Here is a 24,646-nt window from a genome sequence, read left to right on the forward strand (position 1 = left end):
ATAAACAATGTGGAAGTCTAGAAGAGAATGTCACAGTTAAGTGGTGTAGATATCATTGGGCAAAAATGCTTCCACTGGGGAGGATGTGTACAGGATGGAGGAGGACCAATTTGCCGAGACGAGAAGTTGAATTATCTCCAGCAGTCTGGTGACCAATGGGAATACCTATGAGCAGATGGTGTGATACTGTTAGGGCAATACTTGGAGGTTGCTTATCTCATTTGGGGTAGCTGCAGGAACCGGCAAAGGGTATGAAAGTGTTGGCAAGAAGGTATGGTGGTAGGTACACTTTTGGCCATGATGACATCTTGATCATCACTGCACTGTACTCCAACATCCATACTGCACGATCTTTGTGAACCCCACACTGACCAGCGTGGAGACGCATGGTCAAACAACCCCTGTGACCGACACGGCTGGGGAAGAGATCTCGTGCAGCAGTGGAGATGATCTGCCGAGTCAACAACCGAAACACGATTTCAACACATGCCCTTTCATTTGGACGTTAAACACTCTGGCCACATTGCTCGCCAGCCAGTCGCTATACATAGGTGTGGCTATTTCTATTTATACGCTCCTGTGGCTGATGTATGCTGGGCAGTGTTACTATGTTCCACAGCTGCCAGCTGCCCTCACTTCATGGGGCATTCTCTATTTTTTTGGGGTGAATGCTCCATGCCCTGGACTGGCGACACGGTGGCGAGATGTTAACTACCTCGTCTGGTATACAGGAGGTCGTGGGTTCGGTCTCGACCCTGACGCCTGCTGCTGTATATTCGGAGTGTGCATGTTCTCCCCGTGATCGTGTGGATTTTTCTACGGGTCCTCCGGGTTTTCCTTTCACATTTTGAAACATGCGTTTAGAGTATTTGGCTGCTATACATTTCCACGCGATAAGCCACTTCGTTGAGCTATCATTTGTGATAGCCAGGTCGCCTCTGACAAAGAGTTACATAGCTCAGTGGGCCTTACCTGGTAAAATAAAAAAATTGTTGTTTTTTTGTGGCCATTTTCTGTAGTGAAGCAATACAGAGTAATCATCATCATCAGCCATGGTCGATCCAATTTTGGATGAAGGCCTCCACAAGCCGTCTTTGTCTTTCATGATCCTGCGATGTACCAAGCCGACTAGCACGTGGATTTCATCACTTCCATCGCCATACTTCCCAACCCAATTGATCACTGCAATGATGAAGGTCATTGCCATAAACGTCGCCTAATGTTTCCTTTTACGGTCAGTGTTATTGCCGAATTTTTTAGTTTTTTTTTTTAATTAGTGATAGGCTGTAGATTTTTACTTTTACAACATACCGATTTTCAAAGCTACTCACCGCGCTATATACCATTTTAAAATAAATAAATACATGTTTTGGTGCAGCATTTTGCTTTGAAAACCAGTATAGCGGTTTAAAAATGGGCATCCCCTCACTTGAATTGGAAGGGTTGGCAAGTATTTATTCATCCATGTGGTGGATGCCCTCTCAGGCGCATTACTCAAATTTGTATTAAAACAACCTCATTATGCAGACTTCGTGCATAATTAGGGGTCAATATAAAAATCAATAAACAGACAGCATGCAACATGTCTGCAAAACACAATAAACTAACACATTCTTCAACCTTCTGGACCAATGTTTAGACAATAGCATGTGTTTCAAAAAGTAAACGCACGACTGGTTTTGACTGCGTGAGTTTCATCAGCAAACTCAAGCCGGTTCAATGCTGCCGTGTTGCCAGGCATTATAGGCATGTATACGTATGTATACATGCTGGTTTGCACCCTCCACCAACTCACACACACCAGCGTGGTCAGTTTCGGATGAAGCTAGTGCGGGGCCTGTAGCATTTGTTATAAAGGGGCCCTAAATAAATAAAAACACACAAATATTAAAACACGAATTTTTTACTAGCATTAGTAGAGTAATTGTATTTTTTAATTTACTATACAGCCAGATAATACGACAACTCGCTAACCTTAAACACCCAGTTGTCCATAAAAGTTGAAGGCAGAATAGTACTATAGTAATAGAGCAAGTGCAGAATCACTGAACCGGAATTGATAGCTTGAAAGCATTTAGCGCGGGGCCCTTGAAAGTGCGAGGCCCGTAGCATGTCTAGCTACTTTTGCTACTAGAATAATCCGGCACTGAGTGTGATGAAGTCCGGTCAAACAAACCTCCTGGACGAGTACGGAATGTGCAGGCCTTCATTAATTAGTGGATAGAGGAAGTGATACAATTATTATCATAGTTAAATATGTTAACGATCAGGGGGGCGGTTAGTACACTCACTGCACTCTAACCCGGTGACCTGAGATCTATTCCTGGCCATGGCTAATATCAGTGACAAGTGATAGCATAACCCGTCCTGGGGTCAAGCAACTCCCATGACTGACATGGTGCACAGTCAGTCCTCCATCCTGCAGGGGACTGAAAAAGGCTTATACAATTATTATATACTGCAATACTAACATTTATAACGAATTAACACAGCTCAATTAGACATTGAATATAAGCATTGCCAGAATACTTTGTTTGCGGTGACCATGGGAAAGGGCCCAAGATTGTACCATGAAGCTACGACATTTCTGGGAGGTCCAACTGGCACAAAATGGTGAGCTGGCACTCAGTCCCGCCCTTCGTCAGCACTTTTACTTTGCCCTTATACAGGGGGGGAAAGCAGGCAAATATAAAACATTCAACTGGATTGATTGCGTAATAAATAATAGGTGTAGTGGCATTACATTTGAAAATGTAAGAGGTTTCTCTGTGTCACCTTAGTCGCATCACAGGCACCCCTCCACCTTGTACTATGGTTTGCGCCCCTAGCAACAGACATTTAGCAACAAACACAACCCAATACAGAGTGGGCCATTCACTTGGCGTCTATTTGTATAGCGCACGATCGGATGTAACCTGAACAAGTGCTTTATTTACCCTTACTCAACTTGCCTACAGTATAGGTGGATTGGTATTGTTATTTACCAGATAAAATACTTTGCATATTGTTTTTATGTTATAAATCTAGGGCCGTTATTTGAAAAATAGTGAAACTTCAGAACGTCTCTGGCCCCCGTTGGCTTTGGAAGTTTCTAGATCTGTCTCTGCCTGCCCTCCGGAAAGGTCAACACAAACCACACACAAACAGCCAAACTCGCCAGCCTCATCTGCCCCGATGCCAGCTTGCTGTGCGGTAGTTGTTTGGGTTTTTCAAAAGGCTGGAAGGAGGTGGCAGCGTGAAGTGGGAAATATATTAATCTTTGCCGTGCTGTGTTTGAACAACCTCATAAGGCAATAATTTTGGCCAAGAAACAGCATAAAGTACTTTTTTGTGAGACTGAGTTATTTGCACAGTTTTGGTAGCGTGTAATAATAATGCAAATTATTCATCATTAATAATGCCATTTCATCGTACCGGTAGTCTCGTGGGTGACGTACTGCGCTGCGAACTCAGTAAACTGAGTTCCATTCCCAGCCATGGCTATTCCCAGTGGCGACTGATATCTAAACAACACCTGAGCTCCCCTTCACCAACCTGCATTGACCACCATGTACGGTCATACAGCCCCCACGACAAAGCACGGGCAGGCCTTCATCCACAAATATAAAGACAAAGGCTTGTAAATTACTGTTATTATCATCATACCAATCATGTACCCTGGAAGGCCTTAATTGAGTCTCAACACTTCTTTTCAGAAGTTCCCTGCATCGGGATGTTTACCCGAGAGCAGTGATGGGTGTTGAGCTTCCCAGAGAAAACCAGCACGCATGGGAGTTTCAAGTTTCAAGTTTCATTTATTAGGTATAGCCCTGTGAGCCATGAATCGGGTGCAACCGCAACAAACAAAAAAACAAAAACATGAACAAGAAAACATCTTAAAGTGACTATGTGCAAACAGAAAATCCAAGAAAAGACAGCAAAATATTGCAGAAAAAGCACCGTACACCAACGCTGTGTGCAAAAATCCCAGTGGGATGCAAGTCAAACAACAACCACAAGACAACTTAGATTAAGGCCATCGGTCTAACTCTATACTACAACAAACAAACATGGCCAAACCGAAAAACTTTTCAAAAATCACCAAAATAAAGCCATAAAAGCAATGAAACAGTGATCATAGGAACTGTGACCGAATTTTGACAATAAACGACGTGAACAACATGTATTACCAAACTCTGCAGCCATAGCTGGCTGCATGGGAGGGGGTTACACTCAGCACTGCCATCTCCTGGCCAACTCGCAGCCCCATGCCTTCAACAGCTGACAAGCCCTGATGATCACCTGTCCAAGCACCGAGGATAAGGATTTGTATGTGTTGGTAGCTTAAAAAGCCTCTGCAACTCAAAGTACCACCTGACATCACATCTCTTCTCAATAATTCCAATACAGTACCCGGCTGTCGTCTAGCCAATGCGACCATCCAGGCTCAAACCTGCTGAGGTTCTGCTTTCCGATTAGATCTAATTTGGTTGTGTAAGTTGTTTCAAAGCTCCTAGATTTTCAAATTGTTGTTGGAGTCTTGATATAAAAAATATAAAAGTAAACAACTTTCAGCAGAATTCTAAACTCTCCCTTCTCTTGTTACAACATCACAGCAGTGCCCTGCCGCGTTCAGCTGTTAAAACACAAAATTATAATTTCAGCTTCCAGTGGTGGATTCTTCCAGCCAAGCCTTGGGCTCACGTCACATTCCCTCTGTATTGCCTCCTGCTCCTCCTCCTCCTCGTACCTTCTAGAACATTCCAGAAGATTCCTCTAATATCCTCCTTTCCACCAACCATGTCCCTTGGTTTCGTTCTCCACCTCTCACTCTACCATCTTCCTATTTTCCACCAAATCCATCTCTCCAAGTCCTCAGCTAATCCCCTGTGGATGACACCACGAAACCAAACTATACAAATTTAATTATTTTATTTGATCGGGTAAGGCCCACTGAGCTATACATCTCTTTTCAGAAGTGACCTGGCCACAAATTATAGCTCAACGAAGTGGCTCATCACGTGGAAACGTATAGCAGTCAGATACTTTAAACCCATGTTTCTAAATGTTGAGGGAAAACCCAGGAGAAAATCCACGTCACCATGGGAAGAACACGCAAACTCCAAACATACAGGCATCGGTGTCGGGATCGAACCCACGACCTCCTGTACATCAGGCGAGGTAGTTCACGTCTCGCCCCCCCCCCTGCGGCGCCCCTTGCAGGGTTGACGATGTTGTAGATGCAGGTGATGATGTATGACGAGTGACTGGGTTATGGATGTACGCTCTCAGGTGAGAAGGGTTAACATACCAACAGCAGAGCCCCCATTGGATATGAACGCATTGTGGCCGCAGAACATGGACAATCATTAATTATTGACGTATGGTATCCTTACGTGACCCTTACACCACCCCCAACGTGTCCTTCACGACCCTAGATTTATTATAGACACTAAATATAGAAATTGGTTCACATTTTTTTTGTCTGTGAAAATCCTATAACCACATTTTATTCCTATTAGATTATCTTTATGAGCGACATCGGGACCCACATGTACAGACAGACTGACAAGAGCTAATGCATGAACACTTTCTCACTTATTTGGACAGTGTCGATAACAAAAAAACAACGTAAAATACGAATAATAGGATTGCATTTTTGGCTCAGGACATACGTCTGGCTGAATAAATCCTGCCGTGGTGTAGCGAGTGTCACCATAAACCATCGCTAGACAAGAAACAAAGCCTGGCCCTTGATTGTTTTTTTGTAAAACAATGCCACAATGGGTATACACGTACACTTATTACTATTTAACATGATGTTTCCATGACACAGCATGCATGCATGTTAAACTTCTTTCGCACCCGTTTACTTAGCCAACCGTGGCTAAACGGAGGTGGGGATACAGTGGCAATTTTTTTTATATGTTACGGGTCAAACCCGACTGCCTGACCAGCACTTTTCTATTCCAGACATACCCTGACATTCTTAAATTACATATCCACTGCAGTGCACCATTTCTACTCGGTAACGTTACACTGGCTGCCCTCATCCCAGCCACAGACTCCGTCTCTCTAATGCCACTTACATCAGGGTGCCAGTCACTGTAATGCTATTTTTAAACTTTGAAATCTCTACCGCGGTTTTCTCTAACACACGTACACACACACAATCTCGACGATCTCTGCAGCTCTTAGTTTTTGCTCTATAATCTCGATAAACGAGTAAGTCTCACTCGAGACTGCTTTCATTTCTGGACGAGAGAGAGTAAAGCCCTACATGTATTTGTGTTGAACTTCTTTCGCACCCTACGTAAGGGAAGGACAACAAAACTAAACACACGACGAATGACAATTGCTCATCATATTCGTCAACAACACTGCCCCCCCGAAGAGAAAACGTTTACCATAGACGACGTTTCGTGCCATGGCCCTTCTATATAATCGAGGGAAGTGTTTTTGACGAATGCTTTGAGCTTTTTTGTTGTTTTTGCGTGACTTTGTTGCACCACTGCCCATCGCAGTGGCATATTTCCGCGAAACAAATAAATGTGTGGTACCAAGACTCTTGTTGACGTTGCCCATTGCGAATGGTTAACCTGCGTTATGGGCATTCATACCCGTAATTTGTAACGCCTCGTCGCGCAATGAGTCCCCGTGTCGTGCACTGCGTTAGGACGATGATGACTACGATAACATCCAGCGAGCATCACCAGAACCATCACCACCAATCACCTGACAACGCTCGGCTTTGCTGATGATGATGATGACCTCTGCGTGCACGATGCGAATCGTACAGACCCCCTTTTTGTCGATCCACTGCTGGATGAGGGCCTCGAATATACGTTGGGGGGTTATTTGGCCGCACTTCACCACGATGTTCCTGGCGTAAGGGGCCGTCCATAAATGACGTCACGCACATACGGAGGGGGGGGGGGTCAGACATTTGTGACGATGTGTGACGAGAGGGGGGTGGTGAGAAATGTGACGTCACATCAAAATGCGCAACTTTAAATAAATATGGACAACACCTTCTACTTAATTAAATAGACTTTTTAATAAATGTTTCCCCTACAACATCAAATACGCACTACAATGACAATAGTTTAAAGCGATTTGAAGCATGTTTTTTTTTTGGGGGGGGGGCAGAGCTTTGTGACGTCATATTTTAGGGGGGTGGTGGTCTGACTTTTTGTGACGCCGTGTGACGAAAGGGGGGGGGGGGGGGGTCAAAAATTGTCCAAAATCGCGTGACGTCATTTATGGACGGCCCCTAAGACACCGGATCGTACCACAGTACAACAACGGATTTGGCTGCCCTGGCCCCCCTGATGGAGGCATCAGCACCGGCTTGTTGCACGTTGATGACCCTATCCAGGCCATGACGAGATCTGTGTGGGCCCTGGCAGAGGGCCCAGCGGCAACGCGTTCGCTTGTTTTGTTTCTGTGACAAACCTTACTAATTGTGCTGTGTCGGGTGGTGGCAGGTTTAACGACACATTCATATTGAACGCGATCTAATAAAAACACCTCTATTATGTTACGATTCAAATTTGTCAAAATAACCCGCAAATCACCATGTTAGATTACACTGGTCAACAAAAAAACAATTTTCTGGCCTGGACTTTTGCAACTAATTTCAGGGTGCTGATTCCAAATCTGATCTTAGATTTGCTCTATCACATCTCATTTTTATGCTATCGGCATACCCCATTTTCATTGATTTTACCCGAAATTAACTCTGTCACTTATGATTGCAAGTTGTTGCGAGTCAGTGACTGCTTTAGTGTTAAAATATGGTGCTGTATTTTTAGGATAGTGTGTTTATAATATCATTTTATGTAGATATCCACATTTATTTAATATTTTCTTCTGCAGTTTTTATTGAAAATGCAATATTTGATATCTCAAAAACTGATGCCAGATTTGGAATCAGCACCCCAAATTACCTTAAAACCGTTGGAATACCTTTTGCCAGAAAAAGTGTGTTGACCAGTGTTATACATAGAGCAGCAATCATCGCCTCCTACCACGACAACTTGACAAAACCCTCCTGGAAAAGGATTATGAGGCTTCGTAAACAAGCGAAATAAAAGAAAACAACGAATGTTGAGAAAACGCAGGTTGGAAGGATGTAGAAATTTTGCAATATGGCCTTGGTTACTGCATTATCCTGTGGGATCGAGGAAGTTGTTGATACATTTTCTGACGACAATATTAGTGGCTGAGTGGGTTGGTGTTTGCTCTGTGAAGCGTAGTCGTAGAGCTACAGCCCCAGTCGCCTGACAAAACCGCGTAGTAATCCCTAAGTGGCACCAACGGTGTTTGGCTCACAAACTGATTTGACATTAGACACCTTCATAGAGGACGTCCTCTATGAAGGTGTCAGGGGACATTCCCCAGGAACGTGACATCGTTTCCCATGCAGCTTCCATACAATGATCTGAATTGTCCCCCTGAATGATTCAAGGTCCTCATTCTGCAAATCCGTGTAAAGTCACGTAGAAGGGAAGTAATAAAATAATAAAAATAAAACATAATAAAATACAATTTTTAGAATAGGGTTTTCACCTGAGGACGGCTGCTTGCGTTGTGGCCAAAACGTCGTGAGAATTGTATTTTATTATGTTTAATTTTTATTATTTTATTATTTCCCTTCTACGTAACTTTACCGAAAGAACCAAGAAGATGAATCGCTGCAGTCACGAAAGCTTTAAATCGAAATTCATACCGTGCGATTTTACTGATACAGTACGCAGCAAAGTGCAATGCATTGCATAATGCAATTTCCCCCGACCAGAGGTCGTGACATTTCCAGCTTGGTAATGGGACCTTGTAGACATCACAGTATCTGGGGGATTAATTTATCCCTGAAAAAGTCATGGTGTGAAATAGCAGAGAGGTTGAGTTCAATTCCGAGCAACTTAAAATAGCTTTTCGGTCCCCCTCCACCCCTCACTCCCAGAAAGTTTCCCCGTTTCTGGTTGATTCCGTGCACTGGGGCTCGTTAGCCCCGATGTTGATTGAAGAATGGGGAACTGTAATAAGGCAAGATGCAATGTTTGTTTCATCTGTCTATTGCACAATTTCAATAAAGAGCATTAATAAAATATGCATTTTGAAAAATATATACACAGTTTAGTAATTTTACACTTTTAATAACACTGAATTGGAGGCAGTGGTCGTGATGAGTGTGTTGAGTACATGTTGCAAATTGTTTGTGCTCGTTCACTGCCGCCAATGCTGTATTGACAAATATTAACAAGGACGACCCACTGTTCATCATGGCATCTGTTGAAGAGCTCATGCAGATGCATTTCACGTGACACCAACATACACAGTCCAGCCGGTGCTGAGTGGTCAGTATGTACACCACTGAGCGAGCTTTATATGACACATTCTGCGTGTACTCGACATAACATGAACGGATATACCATATACCGCATAGAACGGTTTATTTTTTGTTGATCCAGAATATTATATACAGGTACATGCATATCATGGGACCTTTTTGCCAGCATCAAAGTATGAAAAATAAGAATAGGTTTTATCCTTTCTAAGACAAGTTTTAATAAATGTTTTCTCCTACAACATCAGAGTGCAGCGGGACATTAAATACGCACTACAATGACAATAGTTTAAAGCGATTTGAAGCATGTTTTATTTTTGGGGGGGGGGGGGCAGAGCTTTGTGACGTCATATTTGAGGGGGGTCTGACTTTTTGTGACGCCGTGTGACGATGGGGGGGGGGGGTCAAAAATCGTCCAAAATCGCGTGACGTCATTTATGGACGGCCCTATGTGCATTGTCTTTCAAACTGATTGGGCTACACCAGAGACAGCCATGTATATATATTTTTTGGTATCACACTCCCAGAGCTGAAAATTTTAAGAGCGTGCAATGCTATGTTGACTTTTGTCTTTGCTGCGTCTCCTGTAGTTTCTTCTGGAGAGTTGGAGTGTGCAATTCAAGATTGGACCTTCAATTTCAGTGGTTACAGTGGTGGGCTTTTTTGTTTTGTTATTATCGTTCTCGCAAGTCACTTTTTAACAAAATCTAATTAAAAAAAACCATGAATATAACAAAGGAGACTGTTATCAGGCAAAATTTGGTCTGCATGGAAATGAAGATTGTTTGTTGAAAAATCTAAATCTTTAAGCGGCACCTCAACGCTGAATAAGCGCAGTATTTTTAGGACAAATGATAGCACACAATTGATAACATCATCTTCATTGCCTCACGTTTTTGCCTTTTCAGAGGAGAAACGCCAATTGAGTCAATGAATACACTCCACAGTACGCTCATTAATAGCAACGGCGAGGAGCAGTCGCGAAGCTGAATTGTACATTTGTCGAATAATAGAGGATCACCAATTCAGTACGGGACAGCGCTGCTGTTCTATTAGCGAAAACACTGGTGACCTCTACACACTCCAAGGTCGACACAGCCGTGCTAACACGAACGTGTGCGTCTGACACCCAACAACTGGAGTCATCAAGCCCTGCTGAATCACAGGACTAATTACGCTCCAGAGGTCGTCACGCATTCCACGGCGAATTGCAGTTTACCGATTGGAGTCACTTTTATATTGGTGGGGGAGGAGGGGGGTAGCGATCTGTTGCTGCGAAGTGCAAAAAAACTCACTTCATCAACGCAAAGACGTTGAGAGAATTCAGTAAAATTTCGGCAGATGACATTCTTTCTACAGCAGAGGTCTTAGGTATTTCGATTTACAGCTTTCGTGACTGCATGAATTCATATTCTTGGTTTTTTTCGGTAAAGTCACGTAGAAGGGAAATAATAAAATAATAAAAATAAAACATAATAAAATAAAAGTCTCACGACGTTTCGGCCACAACGCAAGCAGCCGTCCTCAGGTGAAGAAACAGAGCTGACGGAAAGACAGCGTCCTAATGAACACTGTTCATTTGCCCTCTGGATTCGGGTTTTTCGAAGAGCTTTTGGCATCGCACACGATGTGTTTGGATACTTTACGTAACCGTGTTGTACCCGTGTGAGTTACCAAACACTTGCAGCGTCCGATCAATCACATGTCTTGAGTTGTATAAGTTGGCACCCACACACCGCGTAACATAATTTTACAACAGTCATCTAAACTGCATCTGTACAATCTAATCCCATGTCTTCATACATCGCTAACTGCGAGAGCAGCAAATGGGTTACCGTATCTACAATACATATGTACATAAGCATTGTACAGAAAATTACATCCCTCATCCGGCCTTTTTGTAGTTAAGATACAGGATGTTTAAAAGCGGACATCTGTAAAATAAATACGGGTACGATTTACCAAAAAACACACGTGAGCAAAACGGGATCAATAGGCCGCTGTGCACATCTCCTTCACAAATGGAAAATAAAAAAACAAGCCACAGCAGTGCGATTGTGGCCATGCAAACCAGACTATGGACTATTTGGTAAATTCACGGAGACCCAGAGCGACTCACAGATAGATGTTTGAGACAAGCCACAGTACCGTGGTGCAATTGTAGCCATGCAAACCAGACTATGGACTATTTGGTAAACTCACGGAGACCCAGAGCGACTCACAGATAGATGTTTGAGACAAGCCACAGTACCGTGGTGCAATTGTAGCCATGCAAACCAGACTATGGACTATTTGGTAAACTCACGGAGACCCAGAGCGACTCACAGATAGATGTTTGAGACAAGCCACAGTACCGTGGTGCAATTGTAGCCATGCAAACCAGACTATGGACTATTTGGTAAACTCACGGAGACCCAGAGCGACTCACAGATAGATGTTTGAGACAAGCCACAGTACCGTGGTGCAATTGTAGCCATGCAAACCAGACTATGGACTATTTGGTAAACTCACGGAGACCCAGAGCGACTCACAGATAGATGTTTGAGACAAGCCACAGTACCGTGGTGCGATTGTAGCCATGCAAACCAGACTATGGACTATTTGGTAAACTCACGGAGACCCAGAGCGACTCACAGATAGATGTTTGAGACAAGCCACAGTACCGTGGTGCGATTGTAGCCATGCAAACCAGACTATGGACTATTTGGTAAACTCACAGAGACCCAGAGCGACTCACAGATAGATGTTTGAGACAAGCCACAGTACCGTGGTGCGATTGTAGCCATGCAAACCAGACTATGGACTATTTGGTAAACTCACAGAGACCCAGAGCGACTCACAGATAGATGTTTTAGACAAGCCACAGTACCGTGGTGCAATTGTAGCCATGCAAACCAGACTATGAACCATATAGTTAACCACTGGAATCTGCGCTCCTCCAACAAAGGGGGTCATGGAAAAACCACACGAACGTGACGAACCTTACTAATTGGCTGTGTCGGGTGGTGGTGGGGTCACGACACATTTATATTTACGCGATCTAACCCAAAACACCTTTATCATGAATAATATTGGTCGCGAAAGCCTACGTGTTAAGCTGACTACACAAACTCTCTGAACTCGTGAAGTCCTCTCTCTCGTCGTTGGCATTCAGCTCCCGAATATTTTGGCAAGATGCAAGAATAGAATACTGCAGTAAAAACGGCCACCGCATGGTGAGTTGATGGGCAGGGCGTGTGTGGTGGGTTCAAATGTGGGCAACTCCTACGTCACAAAGGCACACCTTCCCACAATGCATTGTACCGGCGAGATTGTATAATTGTACTTGAATGAGTTCATTCGGTAATATTTTTATTGTTATTGAAAGGGTTTGTTTGGTACTCCACATGTACTATTACTCTTCTTGGTTCTTTCGGTAAAGTCACGTAGAAGGGAAGTAATAAAATAATAAAAATAAAACATAATAAAATAATTCTCACGACGTTTCGGCCACAACGCAAGACAGCCGTCCTCAGGTGGAGAACAGGTCTGTCGAGAAGGCATATTTTTACTACACATTTTTTAAACATATTTTTATTACACACTTTTTAAACATATTTTGTTACACACTTTTTTACATATTTTTATTACACACTTTTTTTACATATTTTTGTTACACACTTTTTTTACATATTTTTGTTACACACTTTTTTTTACATATTTTTATTACACACTTTTTTTTACATATTTTTGTTACACCCTTTTTTACATATTTTTATTACACACTTTTTTACATATTTGTATTACACACTTTTTAAACATATTTTTATTACACCGTTTTTTAAAATACATATTTTATAAATTTATTTTTTTACAGTATTAATCGTCACCGCGCTGTGTACAGTTGCGCGCGCGCTGGAGTTTCCGAACGCGGCCTCGATCTTCCTCGCCGCCGCCGCCGTCGGGGTCAAGGGTCAAGGGGGAAGCGCACCAGGAGGGGGGCGTTCGGAAGCGTGGCGGAGCGTGGCCCCACTGTGAGTAACACAACACACACAACACGTTTTCACAAACAGATTTGTTCGTAATATAAAAACCCTCTCACGATCTTCACAGACCCTACGGAATGACGGCTCCCACCGTCGCCGCCGCACTGCCGGCGTGTGATTAAACGAGCGACGTTTGCGTCTGAGTGGAGCCGTCACACACGCGCGGACTCGCTTTGTGCTCACGATGGAGGAGGAGGCCATCGACACACGTTTCCTCGCCCGCCTCCGTCACTCGCTTCGTCGGGAAACGCGGTCGTTTAATTGCAGAGACGCGACGGCGCGGTTGTTGTTGTCGTCGTTGTTGTTGTCGTTGTTGTTGTTGTTGTGCGCGTGTGGGAGCGGTGTCTGTGGAGGAGGCTCGCGAAGGACGCCGCTGCTACTTGGGGCAAGTTGGAGGCAGTCGCCCTTCCAACAACAACAACAGCAGCAGCGGAGGGCAGAGGAGCGACGCTCACAACAACGAGCGGAGGGAGGGGGGCTAAAGCGCAGCGAGTTGGCACAGTAGGGGGCACGGTTGGTGCGTGGGTCACTCGTCTCAATCGGTCAACCCATGTCACCACCTGGGTCTGTTCCCGTGACCTGCACCTAGCCTGGCACAGTAGGGGGCACGGGTGGTGCGTGGGTCACTCGTCTCAGTCGGTCTACCCGTGGCACCACCTGGATCTGCCCCGTGACCTCCCCCTGCACCTAGCCTGGCACAGTAGGGGGCACAGGTGCATCAGCCACTCGTCTCAGTCGGTCAACCCGTGGCACCACCTGGGTCTGCTCCCGTGACCTCCCCCTGCACCTAGCCTGGCACAGTAGGGGACACGGGTGGTGCATCGGCCACTCGGCTCAGTCGGTCAACCCGTGGCACCACCTGGGTCTGCTCCCGTGACCTGCACCTAGCCTGGCACAGTAGGGGGCACGGGTAGTGCATCGGCCACTCGTCTCAGTCGGGTCAACCCATGGCACCACCAGGGTCTGCTCCCGTGAACTCCTGCGACGGGCGTTAGACACTTCACGTGGCCTCAACGTGCACCTAGCCTGGCACAAGCGCCGTGGTGACCTCACCGTCACTTAGTGGCGAATGGCTGCTGCTGTTGTTGTTGTTGTTGCGGTTGCTTAAGCGTTTGGCCGCGCTGAGCTACGACCCCAGCGAGCGCTCACGGCCTCCTCCACCGCTGACGATCACCTCTCGACCGGCCCCAAATCGGTAGCGCTGCGCAGTAAACATCGCTCGCTCTCGGGGAGACAAAGGCGGCCCGCGCCTGGTGCTGGCCACCCACCCACCCCTCGTGTGCCACGGTGCCTTCACAGGTTGTTCGCTGTCAACTAACTGCACCGGCCCCAACAGTTTTGTGTTTAATTTCGATTTGAAGCTTTCGTGACTGCAGGGATTCATATTCTTGGTTCTTTCGGTAAAGTCACGTAGAAGGGAAATAATGAAATAATAAAAATTAAACAATACAATTCTCACGACGTTTCGGTTGCAACACAAGCAATCATCAGGTGTGAAAACCACAGTAAGAAAATGTTTGAAAAAAGTGGTGGTTTTTAGTGCTAACGTTAAGAAAAAACCGCCACTTTCTAATTTTCTTGCCGTGGTTTTCACACCTGATGACGATTGCTTGTGGTGCAATCGAAACGTCGTGAGATTTTTAATTCATTATTTCCCTTCTACGTGACTTTACCGAAAGAACCAAGAACATATATAGTCGTGTGTTTGTTGTAAGGCGACACGGCGGGGCAATGGAGAGGGGTCACTTTGTTTTCTCTGCCGACGCTCGCTGCGCACATTCGGCTGGGTCGCAGCTCGTAAGCGGAGGAGGAAGTCTGCCGACGTGCGGAGGGACGGGTGAGGGAATGGGGAGGAGGAGGAGGAAGTCCCCCGTCTGCCGACGTGCCGAGGGAGCGAGCGAGCGAGGGTGAGGGGATGGGGAGGAGGTGGTGGTGGTGGTGGCGGCGACAGTAATAGGAGGTGTGAGGGGGAAGAGATAGGGGAGGTGTCACGGAGATGAAGTGATGAGGTTGGAGGAGATAAGAGAAAATGCGCGATGAGGGTTTGGGAGGAAGGGAATGAGGGGGTGGGTATCATTAGTGTTTGCCGGGTCGCTTCTGAAAAATAACTCAGTGGGAATTACCTGGTAAAATAAAAAATAAAAGTTTAGTTTAGGATGGGAGGAGATAAGTAGGGAGTGGATAAAGAGGAGTCGTCGGGGAGAAGATCGTGGCGAGATGGAAGGAATTGGATGAAGAAGAGCGAGTGAGGGGCTACGGAGGAGTGGGGTGAGGGAGCAGGGGTGATGTGAGTGGAGGGACGGAATGAGGGGAAGGAGGTGGTGATTGTAGCGAGGTTTCTCGGCAGGAGGAGCAAGGAGAGATGAGGGAGGGAGGGAGAGGTGAGCAGATATTGAGGAGATCGGAAAGATTGAGGAGTGAGGGGTTGACTGAAACAATGAGGTGGAAGATGAGGCAGAGAGAACGTGAAGCTGTACGAGGGGTGCTAGTGGTGGTGGGAAAATCTCAGGGTGGGAGTTGATGAGGAGGCAGAGAATTAACAGTCAAATCTGGAGGGGTGAGTTTAAAAGAACGCCATCACTTATATTCACTCATCGACACTTTGGATGAGATCATATATTCACTGTCTAAATCCAAATGGTATTAATCTTGATTTGAATCGTGTTAAATTTTTATTTAAAGCATTCGCGACTGCAGGGATTCATATTCTTGGTTCTTTCGGTAAAGTCACGTAGAAGGGAAACAATAAAATAATAAAAATATAAAACAATAAAATTCTCACGACGTTTCGACTGCAACACAAGCAATCATCAGGTGTGAAATCCACAGCAAGAAAATTTGTGGATTTCACACCTGATGATGATTGCTTGTGTTGCAGTCGAAACGTCGTGAGAATTGTATTGTTTATTATTTTATTGTTCCCCTTCTACGTGACTTTACCGAAAGAACCAATAATTTGAATGGTATTGTTTTGCAATTGATTGCGAGTCCACTTTTACAAAATAAACCAAATCCATTTCTGACCGTGCTTGTTGCGCCATGCATCGCGTCATCTAGATTTGAGCGGGCGACGATGTCGGAAGAGAAGAAGGATGATCGGCCGATGCAGAAGTTTGACCTGGAGAAGGAGATGGAGCTGCGTTTCGAGGTGGAACCCCAGCAGACGGCAACGCTGGAGCTTCTCAGCGGCATGGGAGAGATCTTCGGCACCGAGCTGACACGCAACAAACGCTACGTGTTTGACGCGGCTCCAAAGTCGCCGTGTTCACGTGGCACGGCTGCAGCGTGCAGCTCACGGGCCTCACCGAGGTGGCCTATGTCGCCAAGGTGCGTGCGTGTGCGCGCGTGTGTGTGAGCGTGCTTGTGCGTGCGTGTGTGTGAGCGTGCGTGTGCGCGCGTGCGTGTGAGCGTGCGTGTGCGCGCGTGTGTGTGAGCGTGTGTGAGCCGTGTGTGAGCGCACGCATTTGTGTACGTGCGTGCATGTGCCTGAGCTGCAGTGTAAATGGAGGACTGCTTATGGCAGGGTTAAGCAAAAATGGCCTTTAGAAGTGTTATTTTACCGGTCTGCGAGCACCCAGTGGTACGCGAGTGTCAGGCAAATGTGATTTCACGTACTCAAATTTGATTTTGCGTTTGTGAACCTCACATCACCCACGAATATGACCTCAATTTCAACAAGTTTCAGTTTGGTGGGAGGTGCTGTCACCAGCATGCAAATACTGGCTGGGCAACTATTCTACCGATTTGACTCCACAGATTATTTAATTTCCCTCCGAATATGTATTTCTTTTCTCCCAGTATTCCACAGCATGTGTTTTTTTGCTGACCCGGTATGCTTTCCGGTGAAGTAGAGAGAGACAAAGAACGAGTTGGTTTAAAAAGGGTGGAAAGTATGATTGAAGCAACACTGGTAAAGGACAAAGATGGAGAGAGTTTATTTGGCCCCATCGTTGCTCATCAGCTGGTGGGAGGGAAAAGAATATAAACGATTAAATTATTCACGCCACGCTTTCAACGCAAGGTTCTAACGAAGGCGCCGTTTCATTTACAATTAGAATCTGCAGTTTCACAGTAGGGGGCGATATTGCTCTGTGATTTCCCGAGTAGGGATTTATCAGTCATTTTTCATATCTGGCTCATTTGAACCGTGACACCGGCACACATGGCTTACTCCTTTTCTTAGAATGTCACGGGATCTTTTAACGGCCACTGCGAAGCGGGCGGCAGGAGTTTAATGGTTGACACGCACCGCAGGATCAACCAGGGTGGCTGTGGAGCCACCCGCTCGTCCTCAGTCACCGCCCCCCGCTCAAGGAGATAACGCGTACGTACGGACGGCGCGTGAGTGCCCCCGCCCCCCCGCATTAACCACCGCCACGGCACGTGCCTCCGTCTCGCCCGCGCGCAGGAGACGCCGATGCTGCTCTACCTGAACGTGCACGCGGCGCTCGAGCAGATGCGCGTGCAGGCCGAGCGTCAGGAGGAAGAGCGGGGCCCCCGGGTCATGGTCGCGGGCCCCGGCGACGTGGGCAAGAGCACGCTGTGCCGCCTGCTGTGCAGCTACGCGGCGCGGCTCGGCCGTCGGCCCACGTTGGTGGAGCTGGACGTGGGACAGGGCTCCGTGTCCATCCCCGGCACTCTGGCGCTGCTGTACATCGAGCGGCCCTGCCGACACGGAGGAGGGCTTCAACCTGCAGGCGCCGCTCGTCTATCACTTTGGCTCCACCACGCCCAGCTCCAACGTGAAACTCTACAACAAGGCAAAGCACCTGCTGGCTGACCGAGGGAGAGAGAGAGAGGGAGGGAGAGAGGCGGCCGAGAAGGAGGCTCAAGAGCGCTGAGCCCGTGGCACCGCTGAGAAAGTTGCATTTGAGGCTGAGTTTTGGTCAACTGTGAATGAGTCGGTCACCAGGAGCATCTGAATGCAACAGCATTTTAATAGCTTCTGAGTGCAACAAAATTTTAGTGCAACAACACCTCAAGGTGTTCTACAGCCTGCACTTACCGGCATGGTGAACTGTGGTCAAACAATCCTCACAAAGCTGCTGTTTATAACGTTTTATTTAACTACACAAATAACTTAACATATAATGCTGTACCGTGGGGATAGGTTTTATGGCAGCAGAGCACAGTGCAGCAAAATACATTACCTCATCTGTGCATCAACCCACACTGACCAGTTTGGTGAAGTATGGTCGAATAACCCTGGTGACCTGCTAGGCATGGAAAGGCCATCATCCAGCAATGAATCGATAAAAAAGCGCCTGCCACATGTACCGTATGTTGGAAATGCACATCGCAAATAGCCGACGTGAGAATCGACGCAGTTTCACCCCGTCGTCTTTTCAACGTGAGTGAGCGCCGTTGTCCCTAACCGCGGTGTAACCGTGGGGCGTGTGTGTGCGCGTGCGTGCGTGTGCGTGCGTGTGCGTGCGTGTGTGTGTGCGTGTGTGTGTGTGCGTGCGTACGTGCGTGTGTGTGCGCGTGCGTGTGTGTGTGCGTGCGGCAGGTGGTGTCAAAGCTCGCCGACGTGTTCGACCAGCGGTGCAAGGTGAACCGGCGTGCGGCCATCAGCGGCTGCGTCATCAACACGTGCGGCTGGGTGAAGGGAGCCGGCTACCAGGCCCTCATACACGCCGCCACTGCGTTTGAGGTTACTGCCCCTCCCCCGCCACCGTCCCTCACCACCCTCCGCCCACCCCCAACCTCCCCCACACGCACCCCCTCCCCCGCATAATCACTTAACATAGAATCTGGCGTACGGTGCGAAACAACATGCATACATACATCCCACTTGCCTCCCCAGCGATGACAAATACCATCGGGCTAAATAATTAGGAAATTGTGGATAACAATGTAATTTTCTTTGTTGTTTGATCGAGTGGTATGGCCCTGTGGTCAGTGACCCTAACTCTTGCACGTTCCTTTCCAAAGCACCAATCCTTTAACTCACAGAATGCACGATTTCTGCACAGTGGCACATTGAGATGCTGCACGTTATAGACGTTGGATTGGCCCGCAGTCGTCACATCGCGACGAGATCGGGCGTAACGTTGACGCCGACGACGATGATTCACCGTTCGTCCCTGCGATGCTGGCAGGTGGACGTGATCCTGGTGCTGGATCAGGAGCGGCTGTACACGGAGCTCAAGCGAGACTTGCCCCACTTCGTCAAGACGGTGCTGCTGCCCAAGTCGGGCGGCGTGGTGGAGCGATCCAAGGACTTCCGCCGCGAGGGGCGCGACGAGCTGGTTCGCCGCTACTTCTACGGCTTCCGCAACGCCTACTTCCCGCACGCCTTCGATGTCAAGTTCGCCGACGTCAAGCTCTACAAGGTGAGCCGTGCAATTTTTTTCACCCTTTTTTTCACCCTTTTTTCACCCTTTTTTTCACCGTGTTTGCAAATGTATATTTTTTTATCCTGTTATTTAAAATGTATATATTTGCGTTCACCCGTATTCCATGGTTTGTGTTTTGAATGTATTGTAAAGTAAGCCAAGGCCCATATTTTGTATGATTTCGATTACATTTTTACCAAATTGCCGACGACATCTTGTTGGGTCTGGGAAGCTCAATAGAGCTGAGCCTCGATATCGCTTGGGTTGGGTGACCACTGTATACAAACGGTTTCATGCTGTGGACAGCAGAGGGCAGTGCATCAAAATCCAATGGTGTACTGCATTCCTGTGCTCCTACTTTCACGCTCCCTGCCTGCTTCTACCAACCCGGACTGACCAGCTCGGTGAAGTACGGCCAAACAACCTCCCATGACGCACACGGCGTGGGGAGGGCCCTCATCCAGCAGTGAAATGACAAAAGGGTAGCTGTGCACCACCGGCGATCTCGGTGTGAATATTATCCATAATAAAGGTTTTTGGGTTAGATCGCGTAAACACAAATGTGTTGTTAAACCCACACAGCCAATTAGTAAGGTTTGTCACGTTAACAGAACGTGCCAATTCGTTACTAGTACAGCATGTGTTGGAGAGTAAACCCACAATGTTTACAATTCGAGTCCGACGTTTTGCCAGTAATTACAACCGGCATCATCAGGCGATAGCCAAATTTGGGGAGAAAATTCTCTCGTTTTCTTCTCGGTGTGAATAAGCGATCGGAGTTCCGGTGGTGTTTTACCGGCTCGGCCCACGCTGCGCGTAACCATGCGGGGCGGTGCCGTCACGCCACAGGTCGGGGCGCCACCCATCCCGGACTCGTGCCTGCCGCTGGGCATGTCCCAGGAGGAGAACCAGCTGAAGGTGGTGCCCATCACGCCGGGGCGCGACCTGGTGCACCACGTGCTCAGCCTGAGCATGGCGGAGAGCACCCAGGAGAACCTGGTGGAGGCGAGCGTCGCCGGCTTCCTGGTGGTGACGGCCGTCGACTCGGAGCGCCAGGTGTTCACGGTGCTGTCGCCCGCGCCACGGCCACTGCCCCGCAGCATCCTCCTCGTCATGGACATTCGCTTCATGGACCTCAAGTAGCACCGCCGATCGGCGTGACGGGTTTGTGCTACGTGGGGTGGGAAAGAAGTTTCGGCGTACGTACGTGCTCGTGCGCAACGGGGCCCGCTGAAGAGGATGGCTCCACCGGCTCCATTTTTTTAAAAGAAAATCTTTTGTACCGATTTTATAGAGGCCGTTGAAACAATGGGGTTAGGGTAAGATGCAGACGTGGAAGCAGAGTACAGTACAACAATGGATGTTGCTGCACTGCTCCCTGCTGCCCGCAACGTAGCCCTGCAGCTGCCGATTATCGCGGTTGGCAACGTACGGTGTGAGAGAAGTTCAACATATATACACATGCAACTTGTTTTGTTTTTCCAAAAGTATTTTATTGACTCCTTTTTAATATGCACGGTGGTCGACCCATCCAAGCTTCCTGCCTCCACTTTGTACATTTGATGAGAGACGTTGTAACATGGTTTGCCGGGTCAGGTCATCGTTGATTTCTAAGTCCTGTTAGCCTCTCGTATCTGTGATAATGCGGGGAGAATGAATTGTTGATAAGATAATTCCGAGGAAAGGGGGATACTTTTGTAATGATCTGAAACAATTTGCGAGCCATTTTCACATGAATAGCAGTGTGACCATAAGATCTGGGGTTATTTATCGTGACGGTAATAACAGTATTGTGAGTCGAACTATCAATTACATTGCGATTGAAATTCTTGAAAGATTCACACAAGTTACAGTTGTAATTGGCGCCAGGTCTGGTCAGCGTGGGTGGTGTCTCTTGTGCTCACATAAAGAATTGTCAACATACACAACATCTCTCGTCTCGGGGGCTCGCTTACCTCGCTTGCCTCATCTCCCTCGCATCTACTTGATAGTTGCAATGAGCTCGTTAATCTCACTTTGGTCACCGACATCACAGGTGAGATTGACAGACGAACGAGTTATCGTGTCTTTAACTCACACCCGTGCCTCCTTGCAGGTGCAGTGATTTTGGGTGCTGCGGTGGTGAGATGCTAACTGCCTCGCCTGGTATACAGGAGGTCATAGGTTTGATCCCAACCCTGACGCCTATTTATTTGGAGTTTGCATGTCTCTCCCTGTGGTCGCGTGGATTTTTCTCCGTGTCCTCCGGTTTTCCCTCCAGATTTAGAATCGGCATGAATTTAGAGCATTTGGCTGGTGTAAATTTCTACGTGACAAGCCACTTCATTGAGCTATCATATGTGGCTGGGTTGCTTCTGAAAAAGAGCTACATAGCTCAGTGGCGCCTTACCTGGTGAAATAAAATGTGGTTTAGTTTAGCATAGTTTGGAAAGGAATGTCTCTCTCTCTCGCTCTCCCCTCCATCCGTTTGTGAGTGACACCCACAATCGTCAGCTGCTCTGCTGGGTCTTTACTTGGCTCCACGCAGGCCACCGCAGGAGACAGACGGCACCTGCCGCATCGGATGCACGGAACCACTCGCCCCGGTTGCGCCGATTGGGATGAGGGCCTTTTTCTTTTTTTTTCGTTGATCTCGGCGCCGCATCTCCCAACCGTGCAAATGCATTTGACGTCAATATCTCATGCGCGCCCGCTCCGACGGCGCTGTTGCCATTGCGCCGCTGCCGCTCGGAGTTTGGAACTCGGCAACGTAGAGGGCACATCTCTCGCACCGCAAAACATCCACGCACCATGAACGCACGGCATATTTGTTCTTAAAGGCCGCGTCGTCTCGGAAAGGTCGCCCACGCGTGCGTGCGCAAGGGTGCTTCGAAAAACCGCCGAGTGAGCGCGCGCGTGTGTGTGTGTGTGGAGTCGATGGCTTGGAACAGAACATTTGCGCCTGATTTAACATGCGTGGTGCATGTGAAGCAAACGCGAGTCGGGCGAGTCCCTCCCGAGGCTATTTAAAATTTTTGTTGTAAAAAGTACATCTTGAAATCAGAAGCGATGTTCATTGCACTGTCATCATCAAACCGCGTGAAACCCCGTACGGTTGTGATGCACAATAAAGTGACAATGTTTGCTACGCTTTTGGCATAAATACGTTAAACTTGTTCCATGATAATGACATTTTTTCAACGGTAAAAAGCTTCACGAAACGACCAAACGTCTGCATTTATGTTTGGTCACGTTTGCATATCGGAAGAAACTACTAAAGCGCCTGACGCTAACACTCACGTTTGCACGGACTGGATCACAACTCATTTTCTAAAACTCATTTTCTGCATTGCCTTTGCCTAGCCACCAGAGCACAGATCTCTGAAATTCGCTGGACGTGGACACGTTCTCTACACCTGTGGTCAAAATCTGTTGATTCTGGGTGCTGGTCAAAGTCAAATATAATAACGCCGGACCGGTTTCTGTTTTGCATCCAGTAACTCGTGCAAACCACTCTCACCGGTTGACCGGCCGAGTGGTCTCTCTTCACCTTTTCCATGACAGCTTTTTGCCGAATGTCCCCATTGGTCCTCATGATGGCAGCCGAGCGGGGTGCTTCGCCAGGGCCAACTCGGTACTGTTTGTGTCATTTGCGAGCACCGAGACAAAGGCCATTCAAGTAAAATCTGCTGCTCCTGGAAAGTGCTGCACGGGTTGAGCTCCACCTTGGGGCCTGTCTGCTCCTCCCATACTGGACAATGTGCAAAAAGAGCTTCATCGCGCATCGGATTCCTCCTGCAGTGTAAATAAAGATTCTGATCTGGTGTCGTACTCGCTATCTCAACTGGTTACATTGGTTCATGTAATCGCTGCAATGCTCAATCTCCAAAATTAAATACGTTCGTGCGTTTGCAGCATGTATTGTGAGCATGTGAATTTGGGGGGGGGGCGGGGTATTATTCACCCTCCCTGGGCGATCCAATGCATTGTTGGAATTGAGGGTCACAATTCGGTGCACGTGTTGTGAGATTGAGCATCTATGATTCGTCGCATCTTTACACCCTTCATTGTTGCATGTGCAGAACCAGCTTGATCTTATACTGGCGGGTTTATGCAGACCCTGGCTAGCGTTGAGACACCGCTGCTACGCAGACTTGCAGGGTGGCTATAGTCGCTGTGAAGAAGTTGGTTTGCTTGACCATGGTTGCAATATGCCCCAATCCCACGAGCCTTTGTGACGGCTCTTGTTCGAGTATAAGCTCGTGATGGGTAATTTCTCTCTTAGTTGATGGGGAACCTTTTCTCCTCGCCGAGGACCGAAGAGAATTTTAAAATACCTTTGGCGGGTCCCGCATTCACACACGCAGCGCCCTCGCTTGTGTCACGCCGCAAGGAGGCCCTTGCAGAGACAGAAGTGAGTGTGCATGCTAAAATTGGAAAAGAAGTGTTGGCAGATTGAATGAGCGCAGCGAAGATACTTGTAGCGATGGATAAAAGCGGTAGGCCTCGTGTGGCCAGCGGACAGCCTGGGGGCTATAAGTTCCACACCCCCGCTCCTTAAGCACACGCACATAAAAATAATAATAGGGGTTTTCCCCTTTTTTCTGGCAACAAAACTGAAACCTTTTTACAAGGAAGCATGTGTGCATTAACCACAATACTTGTGGTCAAAATGTAAACAAAAAACTGATAATATATGCATTGTCCTTGAAACTGATTGGTCCACACCAGAGACAGCTTTTGAGCCTCGTCTCAATTGGTGCTACAGCTCAAAGACAATGCACTATCAAAGTAACGAGGGCTCGGGGTAAGCATTGTCTTTGAGCTGTGTACGCCTTTTGGCGTCCTCTGGTCTAGCACCATTTGAGACGAGGCTCAAAAGAAAGCCGTCTCTGGTGTGGACCAATCAGTTTCAAGGACAATACATATATTGTCAGAGTGTGTTTTTTGTTTGCATTTTGACCACAAGTATTGTG

General features: G+C 47.2%; 1 protein-coding gene across 1 annotated transcript; it reads left to right on the forward strand.

Moving 5' to 3' along the window:
• Positions 1 to 14,998: 14,998 nt before the first annotated feature.
• CLP1 (cleavage factor polyribonucleotide kinase subunit 1) lies at positions 14,999 to 23,584 on the forward strand. The gene is given in 8 exon segments (XM_061562122.1): positions 14,999 to 15,260; positions 16,411 to 16,595; positions 16,598 to 16,680; positions 17,762 to 18,016; positions 18,018 to 18,113; positions 18,863 to 19,006; positions 19,455 to 19,688; positions 20,541 to 23,584. Coding segments are annotated over 8 exon segments (1,467 nt in total). The 5' UTR covers positions 14,999 to 15,084; the 3' UTR covers positions 20,835 to 23,584.
• The last annotated feature ends 1,062 nt before the right edge of the window (positions 23,585 to 24,646 follow it).

The sequence above is a fragment of the Lethenteron reissneri genome, chromosome 28 (genome assembly GCF_015708825.2).
Source record: "Lethenteron reissneri isolate LAM-NWPU_2019-01 chromosome 28, ASM1570882v1, whole genome shotgun sequence".
Classification (NCBI taxonomy): Eukaryota; Metazoa; Chordata; class Hyperoartia; order Petromyzontiformes; family Petromyzontidae; genus Lethenteron; species Lethenteron reissneri.